At 53.2% G+C, this 26,066-nt stretch overlaps 1 protein-coding gene across 1 annotated transcript in view; it reads right to left on the reverse strand.

Moving 5' to 3' along the window:
* The window catches only part of Cacna1i (calcium voltage-gated channel subunit alpha1 I), a 119,899-nt gene that overhangs the window by 16,880 nt on the left and 76,953 nt on the right, over window positions 1–26,066 (reverse strand). Inside the window, exons 10-29 of the mRNA XM_075959845.1 lie at window positions 23,751–24,160; window positions 16,951–17,102; window positions 15,768–15,953; window positions 15,373–15,490; window positions 15,081–15,236; window positions 14,576–14,669; window positions 13,787–13,989; window positions 12,793–13,266; window positions 12,399–12,499; window positions 11,827–11,950; window positions 11,562–11,630; window positions 10,897–11,081; window positions 10,310–10,436; window positions 9,917–10,042; window positions 8,042–8,131; window positions 6,135–6,327; window positions 5,324–5,475; window positions 4,011–4,120; window positions 3,282–3,415; window positions 2,073–2,143 (exon numbers count right to left, since the gene is read on the reverse strand). Coding sequence (XP_075815960.1) covers window positions 2,073–2,143; window positions 3,282–3,415; window positions 4,011–4,120; window positions 5,324–5,475; window positions 6,135–6,327; window positions 8,042–8,131; window positions 9,917–10,042; window positions 10,310–10,436; window positions 10,897–11,081; window positions 11,562–11,630; window positions 11,827–11,950; window positions 12,399–12,499; window positions 12,793–13,266; window positions 13,787–13,989; window positions 14,576–14,669; window positions 15,081–15,236; window positions 15,373–15,490; window positions 15,768–15,953; window positions 16,951–17,102; window positions 23,751–24,160 — 3,275 coding nt within the window. The remainder of the gene's footprint in view (window positions 1–2,072; window positions 2,144–3,281; window positions 3,416–4,010; window positions 4,121–5,323; window positions 5,476–6,134; window positions 6,328–8,041; window positions 8,132–9,916; window positions 10,043–10,309; window positions 10,437–10,896; window positions 11,082–11,561; window positions 11,631–11,826; window positions 11,951–12,398; window positions 12,500–12,792; window positions 13,267–13,786; window positions 13,990–14,575; window positions 14,670–15,080; window positions 15,237–15,372; window positions 15,491–15,767; window positions 15,954–16,950; window positions 17,103–23,750; window positions 24,161–26,066) is intronic.

Below are 26,066 nucleotides of genomic sequence, written 5' to 3' on the forward strand. Positions count from 1 at the left end.
CTGACTTAAATCTAGACAGTGGGCTGCCCTGTGCGTGGCAAGCCATCCCCATTTTCATTCCCCTATTGGTGGAGGAATGCAATCACAGGCTCCGCTGGAGCTGGAACTTCAGCCTCAATTGTAGGGAATAAAGACTTTAAGGAACTCAGCACTCAAGTGAGTGAGACCTAGACCATTTGGGAAATTCTGATCCCCATCTGGAAACTCAGGTGGATTCCTTAGCGGAGGTTGTACTCCAAAACAAGGAGGTCTCTACAGGACACCAGGAGAAAACTGCTGCTTCTGTGCCAACCAATCAGGGTGATTAGAGAGAGTTTAGCCATGGTCAGAAATAACACTGAAGAAAGAGAAAAAGGCATCAAGAACAATCGCAGTGGGTTTTTGATCCTACTGCACGTACTGTCTTTGGGGGAGCCTAGGCAGTCTGGATGCTCACCTTACGAGACCTGGATAGAGGTGGCCGGTCCTTGGGCTTCCCACAGGTCAGGGAACCCTTATTGCTCTTAGAGCAGATGAGGGAGGGTGACTTGATTGGGGGAGGGGGAGGGAAATGGGAGGCGGTTGCGGGGAGGAGGCAGAAATCCTTAATAAATAAATAAATTAAAAAAAAAAAAAGGATCTGACAACTGGCATCAGTCCTCGTTCTTCTGGTCCCCTGGATAACCACTCCACTTAAGGCCATTGCTGGGCCAGCAATCCTGTCGTCCTTAGTCTGCACTGGAGGACCCTGCTTGCTCAACTGTCTACTCAACTATATAAAGCAGAGAATAAATCCTGTTAAATTCTTAGCGCTAAGGGGACAACGCAACCCCCTGCCCCAAGATGGCAACAGTTTGACTCATGCCCATAGAACCAGTAGGGAATGTAACAGGCTTCCAGACCTTGGCACACTGAGACCATGTTATAGGCACCATCCTAACCTTAAACCCAGCACATAGGTCCCAGCACCTGCCAACATGGGAGCAAAGTCCTAATCCATCAAAGACCCGATCCATAGCTCTAAGGAAGTCTCTAACTGCACAAATCTTGCTTTCTTTTTTTCTTCTGAGCTACACTTCTTGCTAACTGAAGTGTGCCAACCAGAATGTACTTTATTTGCATAAAAATCCAAGAGCTGCCAGGTAGCAACTCTTTTAATCCCAGTTCTCAGGAAGCAGAGACAGGTGGATCTCTGTGAGTTTGAGGCCAGTCTGGTCTGCAAAGCAAGTTCCAGGACAGACAGGGCTGTTACACAGAAAAACCCTGTCTTGAAAAAACAAAAACAAAAATACAAGAGCTTAAGGTTGCACGATTTGGGCGAGTTCCCCATGCATCCCTGGACAGCAATAAGGACTTTATATTTCCAGCTTTAAGAGTGCCTGTGGTGGTCTCTGGTGGGCTTACCTGTGACACTGGGAAGCTCACACCAAACTCAAGAATGGTTCTCAAGACATAAAGTTCCCTATGTGCATCATAATGAGTGATGTGTACATTATGTGTGCAAGGGTCAGCTCAGCACAGGCACTCGGCATGAATACACGCAGTGGGCGGGGACTATAGCTGACCAAGCACCAGTACCGGGGAGAAGACAAATGCCCCGCTCTGTGAGCCAGATCCCAGCTCACCTTCCTCTGGACAGGGACACGGTCCTCTCACTCAGCCTGTGTGGGGACCTCACTGTCCATTAAATGACATCTTCCCATAAAGTCACTTTTCTAGGCCCAGATCCAAAGTTACCTTTCTTGATTTCCTAGGGAGTAACCTGTGCCTCCTCCCTCCTGGGAGCAGAACACAGGCCTCTTCCCATAAGACCTTGAGGTGTCTAGCTCCCCCACAAACCTAGGGGCTCCTAAAAAGTACTGAAGAGAGCCTCAGAGTCCTCATAAGGCTGGACATGGAGTAGATGCTGGTAACCATGTTATGAGTTCCCAAAGAGAAGCAGGAGAGGCTCAAATAACTTACCAGGGAGCAGACTCTGCCCTGGGTCTTGGCAGGACTGGAGAGGAGGAAAATCGAAGCCTGCATCCCTCCAAGCCCAGTCCCACACAAACCCTCGATCTTAGGGCAGGGTTCCAGGAGGGTGTGGCTCTTACCTGGGGCAGAGCCTGTACCACCGTGTCCAGTAGGGCCCGCATTCCTGTGGCCATCTTCAACAGCTTCAACACTGCGGGTGACATTCAGCCCTGACTGTTAGTTCAGGCTATGAGTGTGTACACGCGATTGTGTACATGCAAGTGTGTGAACTCGGGGAAGAGAGGGTACACAGGGCAGCATGTGACCAGGGCACCACACAGGTGCCTCTTGGGCACCACACAGGAATATGGCTGCAGGGTCTGGAGGGATGGCCTAGTGGTTCAGAGCACTGGTTGCTCTTCCAGAGGTCCTGAGTTCAATTCCCAGCACCCACATGGTGGCTCACAGTTGTCTATAACTGTAGTCCCATGGAATCCAATGCCCTCTTCTGGTGTGTAAATGTATATATAGACAAAATACTCATTTACACAAAGTACACAGATAAATATTTTTAGATAGTTTTTTAAAACTATTTTAAAATTTATTTTAAAATATTTTTTAAAAGCTACAGCTACAGAGTGAGGGGTTTATGAACAAAACAGAACACAAAATGGGTACAGAGAAGTTCAAGACCACAACACGGACAGTAGAGTGAGGGGCACACAGGTGCGTGGACGGACGAGCCAGTAACTGCTATGTCAAAGATGGCTGACACAAGGGTCCAATCCCTTCCTGTCCCTTCAGGCTAAAAAGGACTCTGGTGTCACCCACAGCGTTTCTGCACATCTCTCTCTCTTTAGAACGTGAAGGCAATGGGCAGGAGGTGGGCAGAGCATCAAGAAGCACCCAGCCATCACTGTGGCAATAGGATTTTGAAAAAGTAGGGAAAATTTGGGGATGAGAGAAGGGATTCTGGGGGAGAAAAAGAAGATTACAGGACACGTTGAGGGCTGTGCCCTGCTACGGTGCTGGAGAAGTGCCAGGTAGCACACGAACCTGGAACTGAGTCCTCGTGGTACAGCCTGAGACTTGACCACACAGATTATGTTACCACGAGGAAGCAGAGGTGCACACAAGCATGGGGGAGGGCGGCTCAGTGTGCAGGAGGCTGTGCACATATATGGGTGACATGGGGGCTCCTTTTGGATCCTGCTCTGCCCTACTCAGCAGAGAGCCCCTCTTGCTCACGTGCTCTGTCTCTCACCCCACTCCAACATGCTCTCCCCTAGGCAATGGGGAGTCCCCTTCCTGACCCAGCTTGTCTCTGTCCTGTCCTGTCTCCTACTTACCCCGGGCGATGCGCAGAACACGCATGATACGGATGATGGTGGGGTTGATGGGCAGAGCTGCATTGATCTCAATCTCCTCCAGGGTAATGCCCATGACGGACAGTAGCACAATGGCCAGGTCCAGCTGGTTCCATCTGTACAGCAGGGCAGTGGGAACGGGGAGGAAAGCATAGTGGCTCAGGCACCGGTGAGTGCAGGGTCTTCTCCCAGCACTTCACACTCCTGTGGGGCCTACTACAATGTGTGAATGCCGTTGCTTCTATCCATCCTCTGTAGTACCAATGAGTGTGCCTCCCCCCTTCACACATGCTTCTTTTCCTTCCTAAACAGGGAGTTGCTTGAGCTGAAGAAACATCTCTGTCCTATTATAGGGAGGAGGCATGGACTCTAACTTCTAAGTCTAAATCCTAAAATATCTAAATATCCTCAACTGCCTTCAGGTAGCATTTGACCAGTCTGTTGAGCTCCCTGAGCCTCAGCTGCTTCCTCTGAAAAGTTAGTATGAGGCAGACCATTCTCTATCTTCAGGTTACAGAAGGCCCACAGGAGATGAACTGAGACAACCTGTATCCATCCAATGAGATTTAATTGCTTCCTGTCCAGGGATCTAGTCAGCAACTAGGAGTCCGTGACCATAAATAGCCAAATGTTACTGGCTCCTTCCGGTTGTTTCAAAGATCTGAACTTCTTCCCGACCCTGCTTTGCCTTAATATGGCTCAGCCACTCACCGGTCCTTGAAGAAACGCCTTAGGCCAAATGCCACCAGCTTCAGCACAGCCTCCAGCACAAAGACAGTGGTAAACATGTAGTTGCAGTACTTGAGGGCTGTCTCCAGGGACTATGGGAAAAAGAGAAGCATGGTCCAGGATTATTATCTGCCCCAGCACTTTTCTACAACCAAAGAGTCTCTGTCTTTTAAGTGGAGAGTTTAGTCTATTTACATTTAATATAATCCTTTTTTCCTTTTTATTTATTTATATTCCTATTCATCCCTTATGTCTTTATGTGTAATATTCATTTCACATTGTTATTTCATTATTTATGTTGGCCTGACCCAGTTGCTTCTCTTTGGAGACAGTATGGGATAGTGGCTAAGGATCCCCAAACCAGACTGCATAAATTTGAATACTGGCTTAGCACTTGTTCCTTATTTAATCTGTGACCTGGGAAAGTGCTTGACCTCTCTGGCACTTAGTTTCTTCAATTAAAAATTTAGAAAATAATCCCAGTTGCCTGTCAGAAAGCTCCTATGATGATTAAATGAGCTAGCAATTCAGTGCTGGGCACAGGACAAATGATTGGTCGTTGTAAACTGAAATAATCCCATTTCTTCACATTAATTTGGAAATTCTATAATTACTGTTCACTCTGCCATGGTTCCCTTCCTTTTGACTTCATAACAGTCTTCTCTGTCCACTAAAATACGATGCTAATTCTTCACTTGGAGACTTGGCTCCACCTTTCCTGCCAACTCTGCCAAGAGGAGCCTTTTAGAAAGCTCCTTCCCCTTAAATTCTTCTCAGGAATGCTGTTTGACCCCAAGGATATTTGCCATGGACCTGCCCCCAGAAAGTCAATCCCTAGACCCAGGATACTCGGGGTGGGGGGGCAGTGGAGGACCCATTAGACTTTGAACACAATCCAAGTTCCAATTCTATCTCTGCTATCTACTCTCTGAGGCTCAACCTCTTCATCTGGAAACCCCAGACAAAGGTTCTCCCAACATTGACATTACTGTGTGGATTAAAGCACACACCATGCCCTGCACAGTCCATATTAACACACCGTAACCACTTGTGCTCTAGGCCACTCACCAATGCCACCTCCCCCGCACTCCTGGAAGGAATGGCCATTTTCTTTCAAACTTCTAATTCTACCAGCATCTCCTCCCTGCAAGTGCCTGGCATAAGCATATCGTGGAGGGACATCATGGATGCCACAGTCAGCTGGCCCTCTACCCAACCCTGTCCCTGAGGTGAGATGCTGTTAAGGCTGGTTCTTACCATGAGACCTTAGACTAGATGGTGACCCCAAGACTCACTGTAGGCTGGTTGTAGTGCTCCAGGGACATGGTGACCACGTTGAGGCAGATGATGAAGGTGATGAAGATGTCCAGGTAGTGGCTGGTACACATGGAGTGGATGAGCAGCCTTGTGGGACAGTAGGTGGCATAGTAGGGCAGCCTCTGGGCCTCTGCAAGGAGTATGGGAGAGCGGCACAGACCATACAGGGTTGGACCAAGCAGAGAGAGGAGCACAAAGGAGGGAGAAAGCAAGAGAGAAGCATGCTGGCTCATAACAGGTTCTAGATGAGAGTTAGTGTTCCTCTACCAGCCAGGGCACCCACCAAGAGGAAAACCAGGAGATACTGGGGTCAGGTAGCAGAGATGTTAGGACACACATTATTTCTAAATACCCAAAAGGCCCATGATAAAGACTCTAGGTCTGATAGGCAGAGACAAGGGTCCTCAGGCTGGCTATCCAGGGGTGGATGACTGTCCCCAAAACTATACACAATTTGTATGAGGGAGAACATAAGGGGAGGTGTGTCCTGAAAGTTCCCACTCAGTGGATGCCCACAGGAAAAGCCTCCTATGTCTCTGCCTGCACTGGACAACCTGGGTCTTCACTCAGGTAGACAACGGTGTCATTACTGATGGCCTCAGGTCACCTGCACAAGTAGATGCCAGGGAAAGGGGCCAGGCCATGGGCAGAAGATGGATCAAATCTTTTGTTCCCTTCCAGTTCTAAAGACTCAACAGGCCTCAATCAGTTGCCCGCTAGGACACCGCCCAGTAGGCACCGCAGTGAGTAGAGAGACCCTGCCCATCCCAGCATCCACCATCTGCTCACTACGGCGCTTCTTCTCCAGGCGCCTTAGCCGCTTCTCCTCGCGCCTCCGGGCTTCTTCCGCCTCCTGGTGCTGCCGGCACTTGTGGAAGTTCTCCACCACCACGCCCACGAACATGTTAAGCACAAAGAAGCTGACGATGAGCAGGAAGGAGATGAAGTACAGCAGCATCCAGGGGTTGTGGTTGGTCACAGGCTGCAGGAGAGGCAGAATGAGGGCTAAGGAGGCTGATCTGCACAAGGCCACAGACACGCGCTTGACTTCACCAAGCCTCAGTGTGACGCGGGAGCTAGGACAGCTTGCCTCCAAAGAGTAAGGTGAAAACAACACACCATGGGAAATGTCTGCCTGGGCCTGACGTGAGGAAGGAGGACAGCAAACGGCCCCCCTTCCCTGCTCCTGTGCTTGCTTTCTGCATACATTGGTCTGCTGCCTTTACATTGACCTTCCACACATTCACCCATACAAGCATTCATCTACCATCTACCCAACTCATCTATCACCCACCCACCTCAACTATCCACCTACCCACTCACCTACCCATCCATTCATCCACCCACCCACCCATCTACCCACTCACTCATCTACCCACCTACCCACTCACCTACCCTTCCATTCATCCACCCACCCACCCACCTACCCACTCACCTACCCTTCCATTCATCCACCCACTCACCTACCCATCCATTCATCCACCCACACACCCACCTACCCACTCACCTACCCATCCATTCATCCACCCACCCACCTACCCACTCACCTACCCTTCCATTCATCCACCCACCCACCCACCTACCCACTCACTCATCTACCCACCTACCCACTCACCTACCCTTCCATTCATCCACCCACTCACCTACCCATCCATTCATCCACCCACACACCCACCTACACACTCACCTACCCATCCATTCATCCACCCACCCAATCACCTACCCATTCACCTACCCATCCATTCATCCACCTGCCCATCTACCCACTCACTTACCTACCCACCCTCCCATCTACCCACTCAACCATCCATATTCACCACATATCTAATTCATCATTCCATTACCTACCCACTCATCCATTCATCCACTCATTATCTATCCAACCTATTCATATCTGCCCATCATCCCACCCCCTCATCCATCTGTCTGCCCACACATCTCTCCATCCATAAACCCAATCAGTTATCCATCCACCCAGCCACTCATTCATCTTTTTGTTGTTGTTAGTGGTGGTTTGGTTTTTTGTTTGTTTGTTTTGCTTGTTTTGTTTTTCAAAAGTGGCTTTCTCTGTGTAGCTCTGGCTGTCCTGAAACTCGCTCTGTAGTCCAGGCTGATCTCAAACTCAGAGATCTGCCTGTCTCTGCCTCCTGAGTGCTGGAATTAAAGGCATGTGCCACCACTGCCTAGCCCCTCATCAATCAATCAATCTATCTATCTACCTATCTATCTATCTATCTATCTATCATTCATCCATCCATCTATCCATCACGCACTCATCCATCTATTCATCTACCTCCCCACCACACCGATATCCAACTACCCACTCACCCATCCTCCCATCCACTCACCCGCCCACCCACTTATCCATCTATCCGTACATCTACCATCCCTCCATCCACCAGCCTTCCATCCACTCAGCCTGCACTCAGCCACCCACCCTCCCACTTATCCATAAACAAAGCAGAAAACTGAGCAGGAAGCAGCCAAGCTCAGAATGGTGAGTGGAGTCCGTCACTAGGAAGAGGAGAGAGGCAGTCAAGGATAAAGGAACACTTACAGGTCTACTCATCACCACTGACCCTCCTCACCTCCTCTAGCTCCAGACCTAACCTGGTGGTTCTAGGAGACCAAGAGCCAGAGGTGACTTTAGGTACCTCCCCGCCATCCTCATCAGCTATGGCCCAAGCCATACCCACCTGCTGGTCCACGGCAACAGCATCCAATCCATTATACATGATGTTCACCCAGCCGTCCTTGGAGGCCAAGACAAAGAGGGACATCAGAGCCTGGAAGACAAAGGAAGGGGTAGAGGTGACAGATGTGGGTCCATCAGGCCTCTGCTGTTCTGCCTCTAGGAGACCAAAACCAAAGAGGTCTCCCTGAGTAGTCGAGCTGTGCCCTTGACGGATGAGGCCTCTGTGAGCACCTCCTGTGTGCCCGCTGTGCACCCGCGGCTGCTATTGTGGGGTTAGAAGGCGAACTGGAGCCAGAGTCCTGAACCACCATCTCAGTTCGAGTAGAGTCCACGAACTCCCATACTCCGGCCCACAGCAAGAGCACAGGATCCCGTGAGGGAGCAGTGAGTCTTTAGATGGGATGCTTCCTGGTAAGCATGGGGGCTGTGCCATTGTCACCTCAGGAATCTCCAGCACCTGAATCAGAAGCTCAGGAGCCCTGGGCCTCAACCCAGCCTCTGGTGTTAACTCAGGTATGAGAGTGTGGACCTGTGAGTGAGCATCAGGGGATCTACCACAGGGCCACCAGGGGAGACACCAGTGAGGGGGACACCAGTGGGGGGACACAGTGAGGGGGACACCAGTGAGGGGGACACCAGTGAGGGGACACCAGTGATGGGGACACCAGTGAGGGGGATACCAGTGGAGGGGGACACCAGTGAGGGGGACACCAGTGGGGGGGACACCAGTGAGGGGGACACCAGTGAGGGGGACACCAGTGAGGGGGATACCAGTGGAGGGGGACACCAGTGAGGGGGACACCAGTGGGGGGGACACCAGTGAGGGGGACACCAGTGAGGGGGACACCAGTGAGGGGGACACCAGTGAGGGGGACACCAGTGAGGGGGACACCAGTGAGGGGACACCAGTGAGGGGGACACCAGTGAGGGGGATACCAGTGGAGGGGACACCAGTGGAGGGGACACCAGTGAGGGGGACACCAGTGAGGGGGACACCAGTGAAGGGGACACCAGTGAGGGGACACCAGTGAGGGGACACCAGTGAGAAGACACCAGTGAGGGGACACCAGTGAGGGGGACACCAGTGGGGGGGACACCAGTGAAGGGGACACCAGTGGGGGGACACCAGTGGGGGGGACACCAGTGGGAGGGACACCAGTGGGGGGGACACCAGTGAGGGGGACACCAGTGGGGGGGACACCAGTGAGGGGGACACCAGTGAGGGGGACACCAGTGGGGGGGACACCAGTGAGGGGGACGCCAGTGAGGGGGACACCAGCGAGAAGGCACCAGCCTGGACCCTGCTTTTTCTTACACCCGGGAGAAAAAATAGCCGTCTCTCTGCAAATACCTAGCTGCTGGAGTCTTTGTGGGGCTGGGGAAATGAGGCCCTTTGGGGGCAGCTCTCTCCTGGGACTATCCTCAGGAGGGGACCAAAGGCAAAGCAGGACCCTGCAAGCTGACTGAATTAGTAGAAAAGAGAAGACGCCAGGCCAAGAGGCCCAATGAACTAGTCACCAGCTGAGTTTGTCAACTGGATTGTCATATTCCCATTTGACAGAGGAAGAAACTGAACCTCAAGTGGAATATCCATACAAAAAACAGCTGGGGTGTATGCCCAGGTGTGGATAGCTCTAAAACCCCCATTATCAACCCTTGGGTGGGAAGGTAAGACCAGAGCCAGTGTTCATGAAGCACCAGCCAAGTTTCACATGCTGGCAGATTCTGCACTCAGGGTCCCAGCCTCACACCTCCCGGGAGCAGAGCTCCACCCCTACCCACTTTGCAGGATGGGAAACTCCTGCCTGGAAAGGGAAAAGGGTCTGTAGCAACAATACAGGACCTGAGCTGGGCCTGTGACCCCTGAAGCGCTCACCTGGCCCAGGTTGTCAAAGTTGTACTTGTGATGCACCCAGCGATAGTTGGCGGCCACGCAGTCAGATCTGTTGGTGATGTTGCGGGTGTCCACTCCCAGACAATGGTAGAACTTTCCCTTGAACAGCTGTGCACAAGGAGGGGAGAGCTGGTTGCTCGGGGTGAGGGAGGCACAATCAGAGGAGGGGAAGCTTCCCCAGGAACTGACCCACACAACCTGCCCCTTGCTCAGTCAACCCAGGTTGGCTCTGCCTCCTTCACTTGGCTCCATCAAGACCACCTGAGTCCTCATGTGAGTGAATACAGGTACGAGGGCAGAGCGCGCAGGGGCGGGGTTGGTATGAATAGGCTGGGCTGGGCTCTTTGTCACCCCGCCAAGTGGGCACCCCCTTACCTGCACCCCCAGGATGCCGAAGATGATGAAGAAGGCACAGCAGATGAGCACAATGTTGCCGATGGGTTTAAGGGAGGAGATGAGCGTCTCTACCACCAGCTTCAAGCCAGGGGCCCGGCTAATGACCCTGCAGGCAGGCAAGGAAGGACAGGGCACTGAGTCAACAGAGAGACAGCCCCAACTCAGTTCACAGCCTCCAGGCCTCCTGAGAGGTGAGGTTCCAACAGGGAAATGAAAAGACAGTTGCCAGGTTACCTAGGATGGGGGTGAGCAGCGATCTCTACCTAGGTCAACACACAGAAGGACACTTGACCCCTCACCCAGTACCCATGCGGTACACATTACACACGAGAGATGGCAGTGAGCCACCCAGGAACACAGAGGAGGTCACACTATGGAAGCCATTTGAGCCCCTGCCCTAGGCTCTCTGGTTCCTCCCCCAGCAGTGTGATATGCTTGGCACGATGCTCTTGGGAGCCTGCATTGTCAAGCCAGAGTGACGACCCACTTAGACTCGGGTAATTTCCCTACACGGCGCAGCCACCTTGTCCTACACTTCACCCCCACCATTGTGGCAGGGTCTTTACCTCAAAGGACGTAAGGTGCGTAAGAGTCGCAAGACCCGGAGGACTCCCAGAATCTTGGCTCCCCCCGCGGAGGCCACAGATACCACGATATCAATGATGGACACGAAGACCAGGAAGCCATCCAGTACATTCCAGCTGCTGCGTAAGTACGCCTGCTCGCCGAAGTACAGGCCCAGAGAAACCACCTGGGGACAGGGTTAGGGTCAAACCTTTGGAAGTGGAGGGGTCCAGAAGACTTCCCTCAAGGAGCAGGACAACGGGAGGTCAGGTCCACCTCCTGTAAAGAGGTGATAGGTGGGGTGTGGCTCATGATGGCTCTTCTGAAGGCTGGTGATGGGCGGGAAGGAGCAGGTCTGGGCCCAGGGAAGGCTCCAAGCTATGGTCTCAGAGAACGACAATGAGATCTCAATCCAAAGCCACCCACACTGGGAGCCCCCCAGGGTAATGCGTCTACCCAAACACGCCCTTCTAGCTGGGTTTAATAATTGGAGAAGAGGGAAGCATTGATCCCCTCTCATCCCAGAGCTCCGCCCAGGGTCTAGAGCCCAACAGGAAGGACCTCTGGGGCTTGTGGAATGTTGCTGAGTGCCAGGCCAGCAGGAGGGGTGAGGCGTAAGCCAGGGGCTCCAGGTGGGAGTGGGAAGGATGCAGGTGAAGCCCACAACCTTCAGTGTCATCTCGCCCACGAAGATGGCTGTGAAGATGTAGTTAGACACCGTGAGGAAGATGCGCTCCTGAAAGAGTGGGAGAAGCCATGAGTCCAAGTCTTCCACAGTGTCCATGTGCCTAATCAGCCTCTGCTTCAGCCAGGAGCAGCCATGATAGCTACCGCTAAGTGTCTGGCTTAGCCGAGCTCTTCCTGGGCTCCCCCACCTTGGCCATCCCCAGTGTTGAGAGCCTCTGCCCAGCCCCATGGCGGCAGCCACTCACAGTGCTCCCAGCTTCAATCTGAGGCCTCTCCAGGGCAATGGTGATGCAGTTGAGGAAAATGAAGGCCAAGACCACGTAGTCAAAGAGCTTGTGAGCTATGATGGTCTGACAGAGGATCCGGAACCTAAGTGGAAGTCAGGAAACCCCTGGAGGGTCAGTTTGACCAGAAGGAAGATGGAGGACCAATACACACTCTTGGACCATAATGGCTGAAAGGAAGAGATCCCACTACCTTCTTGTAGCCATTCAACAGGTGCCAACTTTACATCTGCCAAAGGTGCCCAACTAGAGCCTCCTCCCCAACCATACACCCTATGTAATGAGGTCAACCAGCTGCCTCCAACACCCAACACAAAGGCCTCTGATGGGAAGGGCTCCATCTGAGCTTTCAGGCTGGGTTGTGCATCTGACCAGGCTTGTGCCCAACACAGGAGATGCTCACGAAAGCCGAGGAGGGCCATCTGGACCCCTCCCCCTTCCCTTGAAGACCCTCCTCTCTCTAGCATATAGAGGCGCTTTTCCAAACATGTCACCCTCCTCCTCTGGCCCTCACCCAGCCAGCCACCACTCACTTGTTCTCAGGGGAGAAGAGGTAGACGGACCAGTCCTCACGGACTTCACACCAGTCAGGCTTGTAGACATCGATCATCTTGCGGACCCGGAAACACAGGGTCTGGCAAGACAAGGAATTGGGTGCCAGGGTTGGTGGTGCACAGAGCGGCCCATCTCTTCCCACTCTACCAGCCACGGAATGAACTCTGAACTCTTACTCCGGACCCCAACCAAAGGATTGGCAACAGTAGGTCCGGGGTGGGCAGTTCTAGCCCCGCCCTCCAGCTCCGCCCTCCAGCCCCACCCACCATACCAGGACAACCCAAAGCCATGTCTCTTGAATCTGCCTCTTCCAGCCCTGTAGACTGCTTTTACAATCCAGCTTCTCAGGGGTCCTGTCCAGTCCCAACTCACGTAGTCGATCTCCTCCTCGTCTTCCCCACGGTCGCGGCGGTCATCCATCTTGGTGAAGACATCCTTGGCGATGTTGGGCATTCTGCCATTGCAATCCTCATGCCCGGGAGCCTGGCCCGCTGCCCTCCAAACAGTCCGCGAGTGAGGGCCCACCACGGGCACCAGCTCTGCCAGGTCCACCGAGTCTCTAGTATCGAGGGACAGCGTCCGGCGGTGGTGGCGGTGACGGTGTGCAAGGTGGGGTCCATGGTGAGCATGGTGGGCATGCGGGGCATGCAAGGGTGCAGTGCGGCATGGCGCCTCCTCCCGGGCACCCTCACAGGCCCTGGCGCAGCTGCCACCATGCTCCCCCGACAGCAGGGACTCGTGCTCAGCTGAGGGTGGCTTGTGCTTCAGGCTGTTCCAGCTGGAGCGGCGGCTGGCCCAAGTCCCGCTACGTCCCCAGGGCCCATAGTAGGAGCTCCGGGAGCTGGACTGCGGAGAGGCCCAGGCTTGGATCAGCAGTCACCCACACCGTAATCTAGCACCAAGGCCCGAACCTCCTGCAAGCCATGCTAGAGTGAGCCCACCCACGCCAATGTATGACTGGCATTAAACCCCCTCCTTCTTTGAGGAAAGTATATAGTAAATAAGGGCCTACTTTACAGGTAAGAAAACTGAGGCTCAGGGAAAGGTGATAATTTGCTTGCTTTTACACAGCTCAGAGGTGGCAGAGGCCAGATTAAATTTCCAGTTGGCCTCACCTCCAAAGTCAATACACTGCTGCCAAGATGAAATCCCAGGTCTCTCCACCACACCACAGCCTTTCCTACCCTACCCTTTCATTCCAGCTACCAAGACCTATTCTGGCACAGAGCACCCAGAACTGCCATAAACACAGACCCCGACTGGTTTAAACTAGTGTGGTACCCTAGCCAGGGCACTTCCTACCACGGTCCCTCAGTGCCTTCCACCTCCAGCAAGGAGCATCCATCATAGCAGCCACACGACTCACCAAGGAACGCTGGTCATAGCTCATCCTGCCCAATGACATGACACTGCTTTTGCGGGAGTCGAGGGCCACCAGTACCGGGTCTGGCTGCAGTGAGAGGCGAGGGGCAGGGCCCATGGCACCAGCAGAACCCAGATGCCCACCCAGGGGGAGGCTAGGGTCCAGATGTCCATTGGGTGTCATAGGTATCGGGCAGAGCTTGAGATCTGGAGGTGTGAGATGAAGAAAGCAGACAGACAGACAGACATGAGCCAATCAGAAGATGTATGTAGATGGAGAGCTTTTTCTGGGGAGACATCCTTGACCAGGAAATCCCAGAGGTTGCCACCTACTTCACACGCCTTCCTCCATCCTCCTTGCAAGGCTGTTTATTTACTTCCTCATGAACCCTTCCTTCTGTTCTGGGGCCTCGACCTCCAGCAGGAGAACCTCACTCCCATGCTCACAGGCAGACACTGTCTTCTTGGGTTACCCTGGCCACTGGGCTTGGTTGGAGAAGGCTACCCTAGTGGTAGCAGACATAACCAGAACACAGGCCACATCCTTAAACACTGGGGCTTTAACTCAAGGGTCCCATGTAGGAAAGGCAGCAGGTGGGCTTTCTAGGGGAACCCAGGAGGTCTGTGAATGTCCATTTCTGAAGCCAGGCATCTCTTTTGGATATAATTGTAAAAAAACAGACCAGTGGCAATCCCTGAGCCCAGGCTTCATGGGGAAGCCATCATACCCTATGCCCACCTGGGAATCTACGGAAGGCTCCTGACCCTGAGTGGAAAGTGGACGTGTGCTTACCCCCGCTACTGTCCAGGCCCTCTGGGAGCTTGTCAAACTCCTCCATGTTGGATGAACTCTGGTCCTCGTCAGAGTAGGAGCGATTAGCATCACCCTGGAAATTAGCTCACATTGATACAGGTTGGCTCTGCCTTTTCCTACCCTTGGGATTTTTCAATGGGTGCTTCCACCCTCCTTTTACAGACGGGGAAAGTGGTTCAGAACGGGGACCTGAGAGGTTAGTGAGGACATCGGCCACAAAGCCCAGTCTTCCTGATCTCCAGGACTCCCCAAAGCCTCACAGATGGAGGGAGAGGCAGGCTCTGGAAAGCCAGGTCTTGGAAGCTTTAGAATCTGAGGTAGTGAATGCACCCATACTGGATGCAGCTTCCATTTGCTTCCAGGATCGGGACGGGAAACAGCTCTACTTCAGGGGGACGTTTCTTGCTAAAATTATAAGCTGGTACTTATCCCCCAACCAGGCTCCCTGTCCCCTGCCCAATGGCCTGCCCAGGGCGATAGTTACCTCAGCCTGGAAGCCCTCTACCAGGATGGCCACCAGGAGATTGAAGAGTACATAATTGCCAAAGGTCATGAGGGCAACAAAGTAGAGGGAAGCCCATGGAGTGGTGGAGGCCATGCCATTGTAGAGGACAACGTTCCAGTCCTCCTGCGTGAGGATCTGTCGAAAAGGATACAAATTCAGCCCTGGAATCCTCCCAAGCCCAGGCTGTTAGCCTAAGACTGTCCAGGACCTGTCATCCAGACGCTTCTCCCTACGCACCCCTGAAATCCAAGAGCTGTCAGCTATCACTCACCTGGAATACTGTGACAATGGCCCACAGTAAGGAGTCAAAGTTCTTTCTGTCGGGGACTGTGTCTCCCGTGTCTGTGCGGAGGCTGAATTTGCAGCCGAAGATATGCATCCCAAGGATGCTGTGCAAGAGAAGGAAGCGGCTCGTGAGACTTAGCACACTGAGCTCTCTGCAGCTGCTGAGACCACTCAGAGCCAGAAGAGAGGGCAATCTCAAGTCCATGTTAATAGAGGGGAATGTTGGGGCTCAGAGGAAGCACCTGCCCAAAGCCCACAGGGTTGAGTGATGGCGTTGGGTTCACAGCCAGATCCTCCCTCCCCTAGCCACCACATCCCAGGCTCATGCCCACAGCCCCTATCAGGTTCCCCAGTGTTGAGTCCTGGCTGGGCAGGGCGCACCTGAAGATGAAGATGAAGAGCATGAGCAGCATGCAGAAGGTGGCCACGTTGTCCATGGTCTTCATGAGCACCACGAGCTGGCGCCGCAGCGCCGGCATGAAGCGCACCAGCTTCAGCACCCGCAGCAGCCGGAAGGTGCGCAGCACCGACAGGCCTCCGTCTGCCTGTCCCACGATTTCCCAGATGCTGCAGCCAGTGTTGAGGGGGAGGCAGAGGGGTCAGTGGGAGGCCAAGAGAACGGGAAGATGGAAGAGGTAGACAGGGCAAGGAGGACAGAGAAACAGCTTGCATCATCCAGTCATCCATCTAACAAATGGTGTTGGGTGCTACTCCACAGCACCCCTTAAATCAGGTTTTCTTAGCCAGGAGCCCATGGGTCCTACATTAAGAAGCCTGTGGCTCTTGAGTTGGTGAGATACCTGAGCACATCAAGAAGCTTGGAACCAAGCCTGATGACCTGAGTTCAATCCTCAGGACCCACATAGTAGGAGAGAAGTGACTCCTGCCAAGTTGTCCTCTAACCTGCACACACACACACACACACACACACACACACACACACACACGCATATGCACACACAAGTTCATATGCACACTTGTAAAGAAGGACAAAGCAGCCAGGAGGTGGTGGTGCACGCCTTTAATCCCAGCACTCGGGAGGCAGATATAGATGTATCTCTGTGAGTTCAAGGCCAGCCTGGTCTACAGAGTGAGTTCCAGAACAGGCTCCAAAGCTGCACAGAGAAACCCTGTCTCAAAATACTTAGAAGAAAAATTAAAACAACGAGAAGGCAGCAGTCTTTGTCTAAAGCCTCACAAGGCTCTGGATGTCTCTGTCCTCTCTCTGAGGTTGCGTGCTTCTTTTGATTATGAACATAAACAACAAACCAGAGATTCAGCCAGAGCCATGACTTCATGGGCAATCAGAATAGCTAATATCTTCAGGTGGCATAATGACTGATGAGGCCATTTCTGTGTTTCCAACCCCTGTTTGGAACTCGGTGGCCTCAGACTCACTGCGACCCCGACTGAGCGCATTAATGCAGAAGCATAGATTACTAAATGACCAGTTTATTTGGTATTTGTCAGTAAGAGTTTCTTTTGTCATTCAGAGACTTCCTGTGCTATCAGGGCTTGGGGCTCTCACTCCCGCTCCTCAGCTTCGAGGTGGCAGTGTGGTTACCTGATGATGACAATGATGCTGTCAAAGATGTTGTAAGGGTTTCGCAGGTAGTCGAAGAGCCCAAAGGCAGCCAGCTTCAGGATCATCTCCAGGGCAAACATGCTGGTGAAGACGACATTACAGATCTCCAGAATGTTGGTCAGCTCCTCAGGCTGTGGGATGTAGGGTGAAGAACATGTGACCCTGGCATGTCCCTGTCATGGCACTGTAGTCTTTAAAGCTTCTTAGCTGTGCTACCTTTGGATCCTGGGGTGGCGTCTGCCAAGGAGTGAGGCAGCCCACCAGTGATGCTGTACTGTGCACTGGGAGGCATTACTACCCATGCTACAGATGGATCAGCTGCTCACACACTGCCAGGAAGCAGAAATCAAAAGACAGGGTACCTACTGCATGCCAGGCACAACCCTAGGCACAGGACACCTCCACAGTGACTCTCAGGGAACACCAAGAAGATCAAGGGAAGTGTCCAGAGTCACTAGCCGGTGGCAGCGGACCCCCATTCTGCAGCCACAGGCCTCCCTCTTCCCCTGGAGCTATTTCTCTCGGGGTTTTAAGAGGCAGGTAGCAGCTTAAAATGGAACCACTGAGGACCCTGCTTTGAAACAGACGGTGCCATGGGGATAAAAAGGATGGTTCCAGGCCTGGCCCCTGCCTCTGACACCCCCCCCCCATCCACGAGCAAGGTGTAGAAGACACAGCCTATGGCTAATGGTGTGAGGCAAAGAGGCTCTCCTCTCCATGGTGAAGAGCCTAGCGCTCAAGGGGACACCAATAGCTCCTGCCTGAATCCTAGAAAAAAGAATGGGCCACTTATTCCTCCATCACTGAACCTCAAAGCCTGATAGGCCACCACTGACCTTTCCATTTGAGAAGCAAGGGAACTGTCTGGGTGCTGGGGGCTGGCTTACACGGAACCACCCAGCAGCAATAGCAGACTAGAAGTAAGGGAACTGGCTGAGTGCTGGGGGCTGGCTTACATGGAACCACCCAGCAGCAATAGCAGACTAGAAGTAACGGAACCAGCTGAGTGCTGGGGGCTGGCTTACATGGAACCACCCAGCAGCAATAGCAGGCTGGACTCCGCTACAGCACACAGAAACTGCCTGAACCAGCCCATCCACTCATTCATTCATTTGGTTCCTCCTGGGTGCATCACATAGGTCTTCCAAGAGCCCACACTGTGCTGGACCTTTATGTTCCTGAGGGGGCCAGAGGATGCCCACTTTCATTGGCAGAGTCCCACAAATCACCCCAAAACAAAGCAAGCCAATACCCACCAATGCTGGCAAAGCTAAGCTTGGGAGACAGTGCTGGGGAGCCAGGCAGTCTCTCGGGGGAAGTCAAAGAAGAGAGCCAGTGACATGGGAGAACAGAGCAGGCTAACCAAGCCAAACTCCCAGCCAGGGCAAGGGCTGGGTGGCAGGCAAGTGCAATGACAGCTAGCCATCCCCCACCCTGCTGGCACCCTAACTCCAAGCTCAGGCCTTCCACCGAGCAGCAGGGGCCCCACTTTGATTCCATATGATTTACGAGAAGAAAGAAAAATTTATGCAGCCACCAGCTTCCCATCTAGTGCCCAGGAAATCCAATAAAACTGCCAGTTCCTCTCAAGTCCAGATAAAAGAAGAGGGACCCATTTCCATCCACAGTTATATTTGACTCGCAAAGCACAAGATGAGCAGGACCCTGGGAAGGCCGTGGGATGGAGGGACTCTGATGCTGCTCACTCGGCCCACCCAAACCAGATCTTTGGAGATGAGAAGGGTGGCTGCTGACGGGTCCGTGATGGCCCTCCGCTGGCTCTCAGCCGCACACAATGTGTACATGTTCCTTCCAACTGTGCTCGAGCCACGGTGGCGCTTCAGAAAGGTCACTAGCTCGCCTCCCTCCTCCCCCGCAACAGCCTTGTCTCCAGGCAGTGCACACCTGTTAATCTCTCTCTAATGGACCATCCATCACTCCCAAGAGCATTTTTCTGGGAGAGAGGCAGACAGATGAATAGAGACACCACCAGTGGGAGGCCAAGCGGGGGATGGAAGGGACGAGGCAGAGATGCAGAGAGACAGAAGCCAGGTGGATGGACAGACAGACAGGAATATGGAGAGCACAGAGCAGAGGCGAAAGCCCTGATGAAGATGTGAGGAAGGAGGTCTTGGGACCTGGCTCTGTCGGTGGAGAGTTTGCCTAACATGCACAAGGTCCTAAGTGCAATCACCACACCCGTTAACTCAGTATATCTTAGCACTGCAGAGGTTGGCATCAAGAGGATCAGAAGTTCAAGGTCATCAGCTTGCATCTAGAAGGTACAAGGGGCTCCTTCTTGCCCCGTGCTGGGCTTAGAGGTCCCAGGCTGTCCAGTTCCTGGCCACCTCTATAGAGGTAGATAAAAGGACACACAAGGGTCTTTGAACCGTCCAGGAACCCCTCAAGCCCAGTCTAGCACCATGGTGACAATGGCAGCAGGTGTCAGCTAAGTTCCTCCTGAGGGCAGGCCCGTGGAGCACTTTCTAAACGCCTATCATCTAAGCTCCAATATTGCCCACACTGTGCCCATTTAATAGTTGGGAAATCCATGGCTCAGACAGAAGTAAAGGCTCAGGGTCAGAATCAGGGTCATGGCCAGGCCAAGGAGTCCACTCTGGAGTCGTGTCTCCTCCCTCTCCTGGGAACCGAGTGCCATCACCTGGACACATTTTTAGAAGAAGTTTGTTCAGCACATGTTATTCCCCTGCTTAAAGCCTTCCCTGGCTCCCCACTGCACAAGGGTAGAAGTGTCCTTGAGGTCCTCGGTCGACAAGCAGCCCTGCTTGCCCCACGGGCTGTCCACCTCAATGCCATCTCTTCCAGGAAGCCCTCCCTGGTTGCAACCCATGTTAATGCCACCCTCTCTTATGAGACTCTCACAGAGTTAAAACTTCAGGCACCAAACCATCCCATAATTCTCTTCCCAGAGTCACCCTAAGCCTGATTTATGTTTACTTCATAGGAGCTACCCAATGAGCTTTGAGTCACCCACAGCTGGGGAGGTCTTGAACACAGTCTCCTGGGAGCTAAAACCAAAATGATCCTACATCCTAGATGGGACAGCCCTAAGCTGTAGGGACCCCTTCCTGGTGCCCATTCCATAGAACCTCTGCTTTTCACTCTCCGCCTTCACCAGCCTTCACCGAGGCCAGGATGAGGCTTTGGGGTGGCCCTGCCCAGCCTGAGAGGAGGCCCAGGTCTAGTCAGAGAGACACTAAGGCAGGGCCACCCTAAAGCCTCCGAGTGTCCTCCTGGCCTGTGCCCCCACGTTTGCTGTGCTCATCCATAGCTGCCCTCTGCACCCCAGAACCAGTCCTGCTGGCTGCTTGCCAGGTCACCTGGGCAGTCTATTTGCCTTCCTCAGTTTCCCCACCTGCCCCCACCTTCCCACTTCTGTGAAGATGAAGCCTGGCAGTCAAGTTGACCTGACTCTCCTTATGGTCCCACAACTCAACCAGAGACTACCCAAGGGGTGTGGGCTTCTCAAGTCTCCCGGGTCTCCTGGGATTTCTCTTTTTCAGTGCTGGGAATTAGACCCGGGACATGCTAGGCAAGTACTCTGCCATCAAGACACACCCGGTCCTTGTTGGTCATTTTCTCTGTCTTCATGAAACACAGGCAGGTCCATAACTGGCTGACTTCCTTTCACCTGTGAAGTCCTTCCAGGCCAGGCCCTACACGGAATATCCATGCCATACAGAGCCTGAACAAACAAATTGTTCATGGTGCTGGCCTGCCATTATTTGAGCAGCAGTGGCCAGGCTATAGGCCATGAGCATCTGTACTGAGCTCCCCATAATTAGAGAGGCAGGGGTGACAAGCCAGGACCTCAGCACTTACCCCCTTACAAGTGGTACCCAGAGTTCTCTGCAGGCTTGGGTGGGGTGCAGGGCCCAGTGGAGGTGGGGGAAAAGGACCCATGACCCTCTCCCCTTTTTCCTTGCATGCCATCTGCAGTCCTGGGCCACCTCACACTGTGGGGCCACCTCAGTGGGGGATGCTCGAAATAAACCTGGGGGCGGAACAGTTTCCCGCAGAGAGATGTCTGAGAGCCCAGGGCGAGGAACAAAAATACCAGCAGGCTCTGCACTGAGCTCGGCGGAACAATGGCTGCCACTCGGTACTGCTTTAAAAAGCATGGTTTAAAAACGCTTCCTCCTCCTCGCTTCTTCTTTAATTAATTTTTGAGGCTCCAGACAGTGGATGGGAAACTCACCCAGGCTGGTGGCAGAAGGCTTAAACAAAAGACCTGCTAGTAGTCATGGAGTCATGAATGCCTACTAGACAACCAGAATTCACATGTTTGTCCTTCCTGGCCACCCCGTGTGTGTGTGTGTGTGTGTGTGTGTGTGTGTGTGCGCGCGCTAGCGCGCGTATGTTGGGTGTGTGTGTGTTGGGTGTGTGTGTGTGTGTTGGGGGGGTGTGTGTGTTGGGGGTGTGTGTGTTGGGGGTGTGTATGTGTTGAGGGGTGTGTGTTGAGGGTGTGTATGTGTTGGGGCTGTGTGTGTTGGGGGTGTGTCTGTTGGGTGTGTGTGTGTTGGGTGTGTGTGTTGGGGGTGTGTGTGTTGGGTGTATGTGTGTTAGGTGTGTGTATGTTGGGTGTGTGTGTGTGTGTTGGGTGTGTGTATGTTGGGTGTGTGTATGGAGGGAAGGGTGTCTGACTTTTCTGTAGATAGAGGCACTAGCTAGGTAAGCATTTGACTTTCCCAGGGCCACCTGTCCGTCAGCAGCAGAACCAAGGTTGAAATCTGGACCATGAATAAAGGATATGGCCCCCGAGTAGCGGCCTTCCAAGTGTGAAAACAAGAAGCCGTGGTGCTAGCCTGGAAAATGTTTGGGAGGACTCAGGGACACCTTGCTCTCTCTAGGCCTAGAGCTTACTAAGTTCCCAGTACATGATCTGCCTCGGAGGGAGACATCTCAAGGCTGAGGTTGCAGACGAGGAGATCAGGGTAGACCCTACACTTGGGAGGAGCCTCTTCCAGCCAGGTGGGGACTCCAGGTAGGAGGCAACTGCACACCACATGACTTCTGCTGTACCAATGGGAGAAGCTCCAGCAGAGTTAGAAAGTTTGGGGCCCCGACAAGGTAGCTCGATGGGTAAAGAACAACAAATGGTTGATTTTTTTTCTTTTCAAAGCAGGGTTTTTTGTGTAGCCCTGGTTGTCCTATAACAAGCTCTTAAGACTAGAATGGTGTCAAATTCAGAGATCCCCCTGCCTCTGCGTCCCAAGTGCGGGGATTAAAGGTGTGTGCTATCGTGGCCAGCTCAAAACAATTTTTTAAAGGAAGTCAGCCTGCTCAAGTGGGATACAGCAGGGTCAAGAGGTGAGTCAGAAAAGACCCTGAGCAGACTCATGTAGAGACCGTGACTGGCCCGAGGTCAAGCAGGGGGGCAAAGGAAGAGCTGCCTCTGTTGTGGTGCTGCCTTGGAGGGGCTTCAAAAATCAGAGACCAATGGGGTTCAAATAAACCCACCAGCAAGAAAGAACCCTGATTTGTGGCATCTGCCAAGTTCCGTGGTGTAAATTCTCTCCCCGGAATCCATCTCAAACAAGCAACTATTTGACAACTGCTTGCTACATTCCCAGGTGTGAGAAAACTGGTGCTCACCAGCTGGTTCCAGCAAGCCAGAGACAGCGCCCACTCTGGTAGGGCAGGGCATAGACACCAGAGCCAGGCTCCGGAGAGCAGCTCTTCCCCCAGCACCTTCCCCAAGAGCATAAGCCCAGCTGGGTCCCCTGCGCTCTGACGGTCTAGGGCCTTAAGGTAAAGTTTAGTCCTCTCCTCTCACCAGCTTCTCCCTGCAGAGATCCCACCCAGCAGCCCTCCCCAAAGATCTTCTTAATTAAGTCAGAATAGCTGGCAAACCTGCAGTACCAACCGAGTGTCGGGTGGCAGCCCCAGGGGCCACATTTAACTAAATTGAATGAAGCCTGTGCTTGGTGAGCTAATGAGCAGAGAAATGAAGAGTGTGGCCCCCTCTAGGCACAGGGGAGGGCTCTGCAGAATGACAAGGACACCATAGCCAGGGGGGCTCAGAATCCAATTCCTGCTGGGATGTCAATCTTGCCACAGTAAGTGGGTTCAAGCCGGGCTGACAGCTATCTCTGGGACCTCAGGTCAGTGAGCCTGGGCATTCCCAGCTGGGAAGTGGAGGTGCCCCACCAAGCTGAGGAGCAGGCCAAAGAAGCCACACCCTCCAAAAAAGACTAGTGGACAGGAGCCAGGAAATAGGGTTACTCCAAATGGAGCCAGCATTTGACAGGAGTGCCCTATAGGCTGCAGACTTCTGGGCAGCTTAGGAGGAAAAGAAGCAGGCAACCTCTGAGCTGGGTCCTAACCCATGAAGTCTTATCCTGCCAGTGAACCACATTCATCATCCAGTCTTTTTTTTGGGGGGGGGGGGTTCGAGACAGGGTTTCTCTGTAGCTTTGAGCCTATCCTGGAACTAGCTCTTGTAGACCAGGCTGGACTTGAGCTCACAGAGATCCACCTGCCTCTGCCTCCCGAGTGCTGGGATTAAAGGCGTGTGCCACCACCACCCGGCTCCATTCATTCTAAAGATACCCAAGAGCATCTACCCCCAAGTGTTGCCTTGGGCAAGGATTTGGAGCCATGTGAAAGGATTAGACTACCCTAGCCAGGGTCAAGGAGATAGATGTGGTGGTGGGCTCAGTCTGGCCTGGGTGTGCCCCTCCACCCCTGCCCAATGCTCCACATTGGCCTGCTTCTCCCTACCCCCAACCTGGCCCAAGCCCTGTACCCTCACTGGCCTGTTCATGGTGCTCGATGCCCATGCTGACAGTGTTGACCAGGATGGCCATCATGATGCCTCTGTTGAAGTACTTGCTGTCCACGATGCCCCGCAGCTTGGCTCGTGTCTCTCTCCACACATCACCACACAGTCGGGCTGCTCCATCCTCCTGCTTCTCCTCCTTCCCCAAGCCTGAGGAGGCCCCATCCTCACTGCTCTGGGGTCCATCCCCGTCGGCTTCAGCCTCCGCGGAGCCACCAGAGCCCGAGCCTTCCTGGCCTGAGTCCGTGCTGCCCGGGCCTGAGGGCCGCCTGCCTGCCTCATGCTGGCAGCGTGGGCAACTGCTAGGGTCAGAGGTCAGAAGAGCAGAGATGGGCTGCACCAGAGTGTGGGGGGTGGGGTCCAGGGGACTGTGTCGTGGGCACAGCTCTGAAAAACAAACAGAGACCAGCATTAGTGTCCAAAGTGGGTCCCCAGCTGCCCGAGGGACATTGCCTAAAGCAAGTGAAGTCCGCCTGGTGGGCCTGGTGCTGCTTGGGAAAACATTTTATTTCCACCTGGGTTTTGTCCTGTTCAGAAGCAGGAATGGAGCACCCACCCACCAAAGTTGCAAGAGAATTGTCTTCACGAAACATGTGACAGGCTCACCACAGTGCCTGGCACCTCAGTCTGTGCTAACTCTTGGTCATCTTTGACCTTGACTTTGGGCCAGTCACTCAATGGACCTTCCCAGGCACAGTTATAGGGATCTGGGGACTGCAGGTCTGCATGGAAAGTGGACACCCCACAGAGGAAGCTATGGTAGCTTTGGCATTCCCTACTTTGCTCATCTGTGTGAAGTTCTCAGGGAGGAGGCACAGCCCCAGACGAGGCAACTTCGCTCTCTGGGTTTCCAGGACTTCCCTTCATACAAAAGTCAGGCTAAATGGGGACGGGGCAGGAAGGATCACAACAGATGGGGTCTGTGGCCCCCCTACATCTGTGGCCCCCATAATCTCATAGGGAGTGGCACTATTAGGAGGTGTGGCTTTGTTGGAGTGGGAATGGCCTTGTTAGAGGAAGTGTGTCACTGTGGAGGTGGGCTTTGAGGTTTCCTATGCTCAGGATACCAACTAGTGTCTCAGTTGACTTCCTGTTGCATTCTGATCAAGTTGTAGCCAGCAGCATGTCTGCCGTGCTCCCAAGCATGCTCCTCACCATGATGATAATGGACTGAACCTCTGAACTGTAAGTAAGTCACCCCAATTAAATGTTTTTCTTATAAGAGTTGCCTCTGTGGCCATGGTGTCTCTTCACTCAAATAGAAACCTTAACTAGGACAGTGTCTGAGGCTTTCAATGCCGGGCTAGCCTGGAATCGCCTAGGCTAGCCTTGGATCTGTAAGCCAATTCAAAGAGATGTCAGGAGGCTTCCCTCTACCTGGTTTGGTTTCTTCTTTTTATTTCTTTTTTTTTCTCGGTTTAGCCCTGGCTGTCCTAGAACTCATTCTGTAGACCAGGCTGGCCTCAAACTCAGAGATCCACCTGCCTTTACCTCCCAATACTAGGATTAAAGGCATGAGCCACCATGCCTGGCTGGCTTCTTATTTAAACTTTTCTATATCGTAGTGACATAAGCACATTTTGCTTAAATAAGACAAAGAAAAAAGTGCTAATGGGAGAGAAAAGCAGGAACTCCTGCACTTTTCCACACCGGCTTCCAATACTGCAAAGCAACCAGATGCCCGAGCCACTCTGCTCCAGCCTTGGAGAACCAAAGCCCTGCTCAGCCACATCACTACTAGACTCAGGAAAAGAAGGTCTGGAGGCCCGAGGGGAGGAGGAATTAATGTGAAGAGCTTCCCCCCACGGAGTTCCAGGATGAGGGTGGTGGCAACAGCAAGAAGCCCTCCTAATACTCACACCCCTAGGAAGAGCTAGCCTTGCCCAGACCCCAGCTCTCCTCTCCACTTGCTAGTCTAGCCCACGGGTCACCTGGGACCACATCTAGATGGCTAGTGTCTGAGGACAGTGGGCAACTGTCTGGTCTCCACTGGTCTCTAACAGGGTGAGAGAGCTGGGAGCATGGAGTCAGGGCCTAGGGCAGTAATTGTTGCCACTCACAGGCACAAGCTAGGAGATCCCTTTGCTCTGGAAAAAGAGATGGGTAGCCCCGTGGTGTTCAAGTTCATAAGGGGAACAGGACATGCCATGCCCCACAGCTGCTCCAAGGAACAGTCCTGGGGCCTGCCAATTTCTCAGCACCAGCTGGGAGAAAGTGGACCAAACCTAGAGTCCCCTGGTAGCCTGGGTGGCCTCCACTTAGGGTTGGATGTATTTGCAGCTGGAGACAGACA

Source organism: Microtus pennsylvanicus, chromosome 2 (genome assembly GCF_037038515.1).
Source record: "Microtus pennsylvanicus isolate mMicPen1 chromosome 2, mMicPen1.hap1, whole genome shotgun sequence".
NCBI lineage: Eukaryota > Metazoa > Chordata > Mammalia > Rodentia > Cricetidae > Microtus > Microtus pennsylvanicus.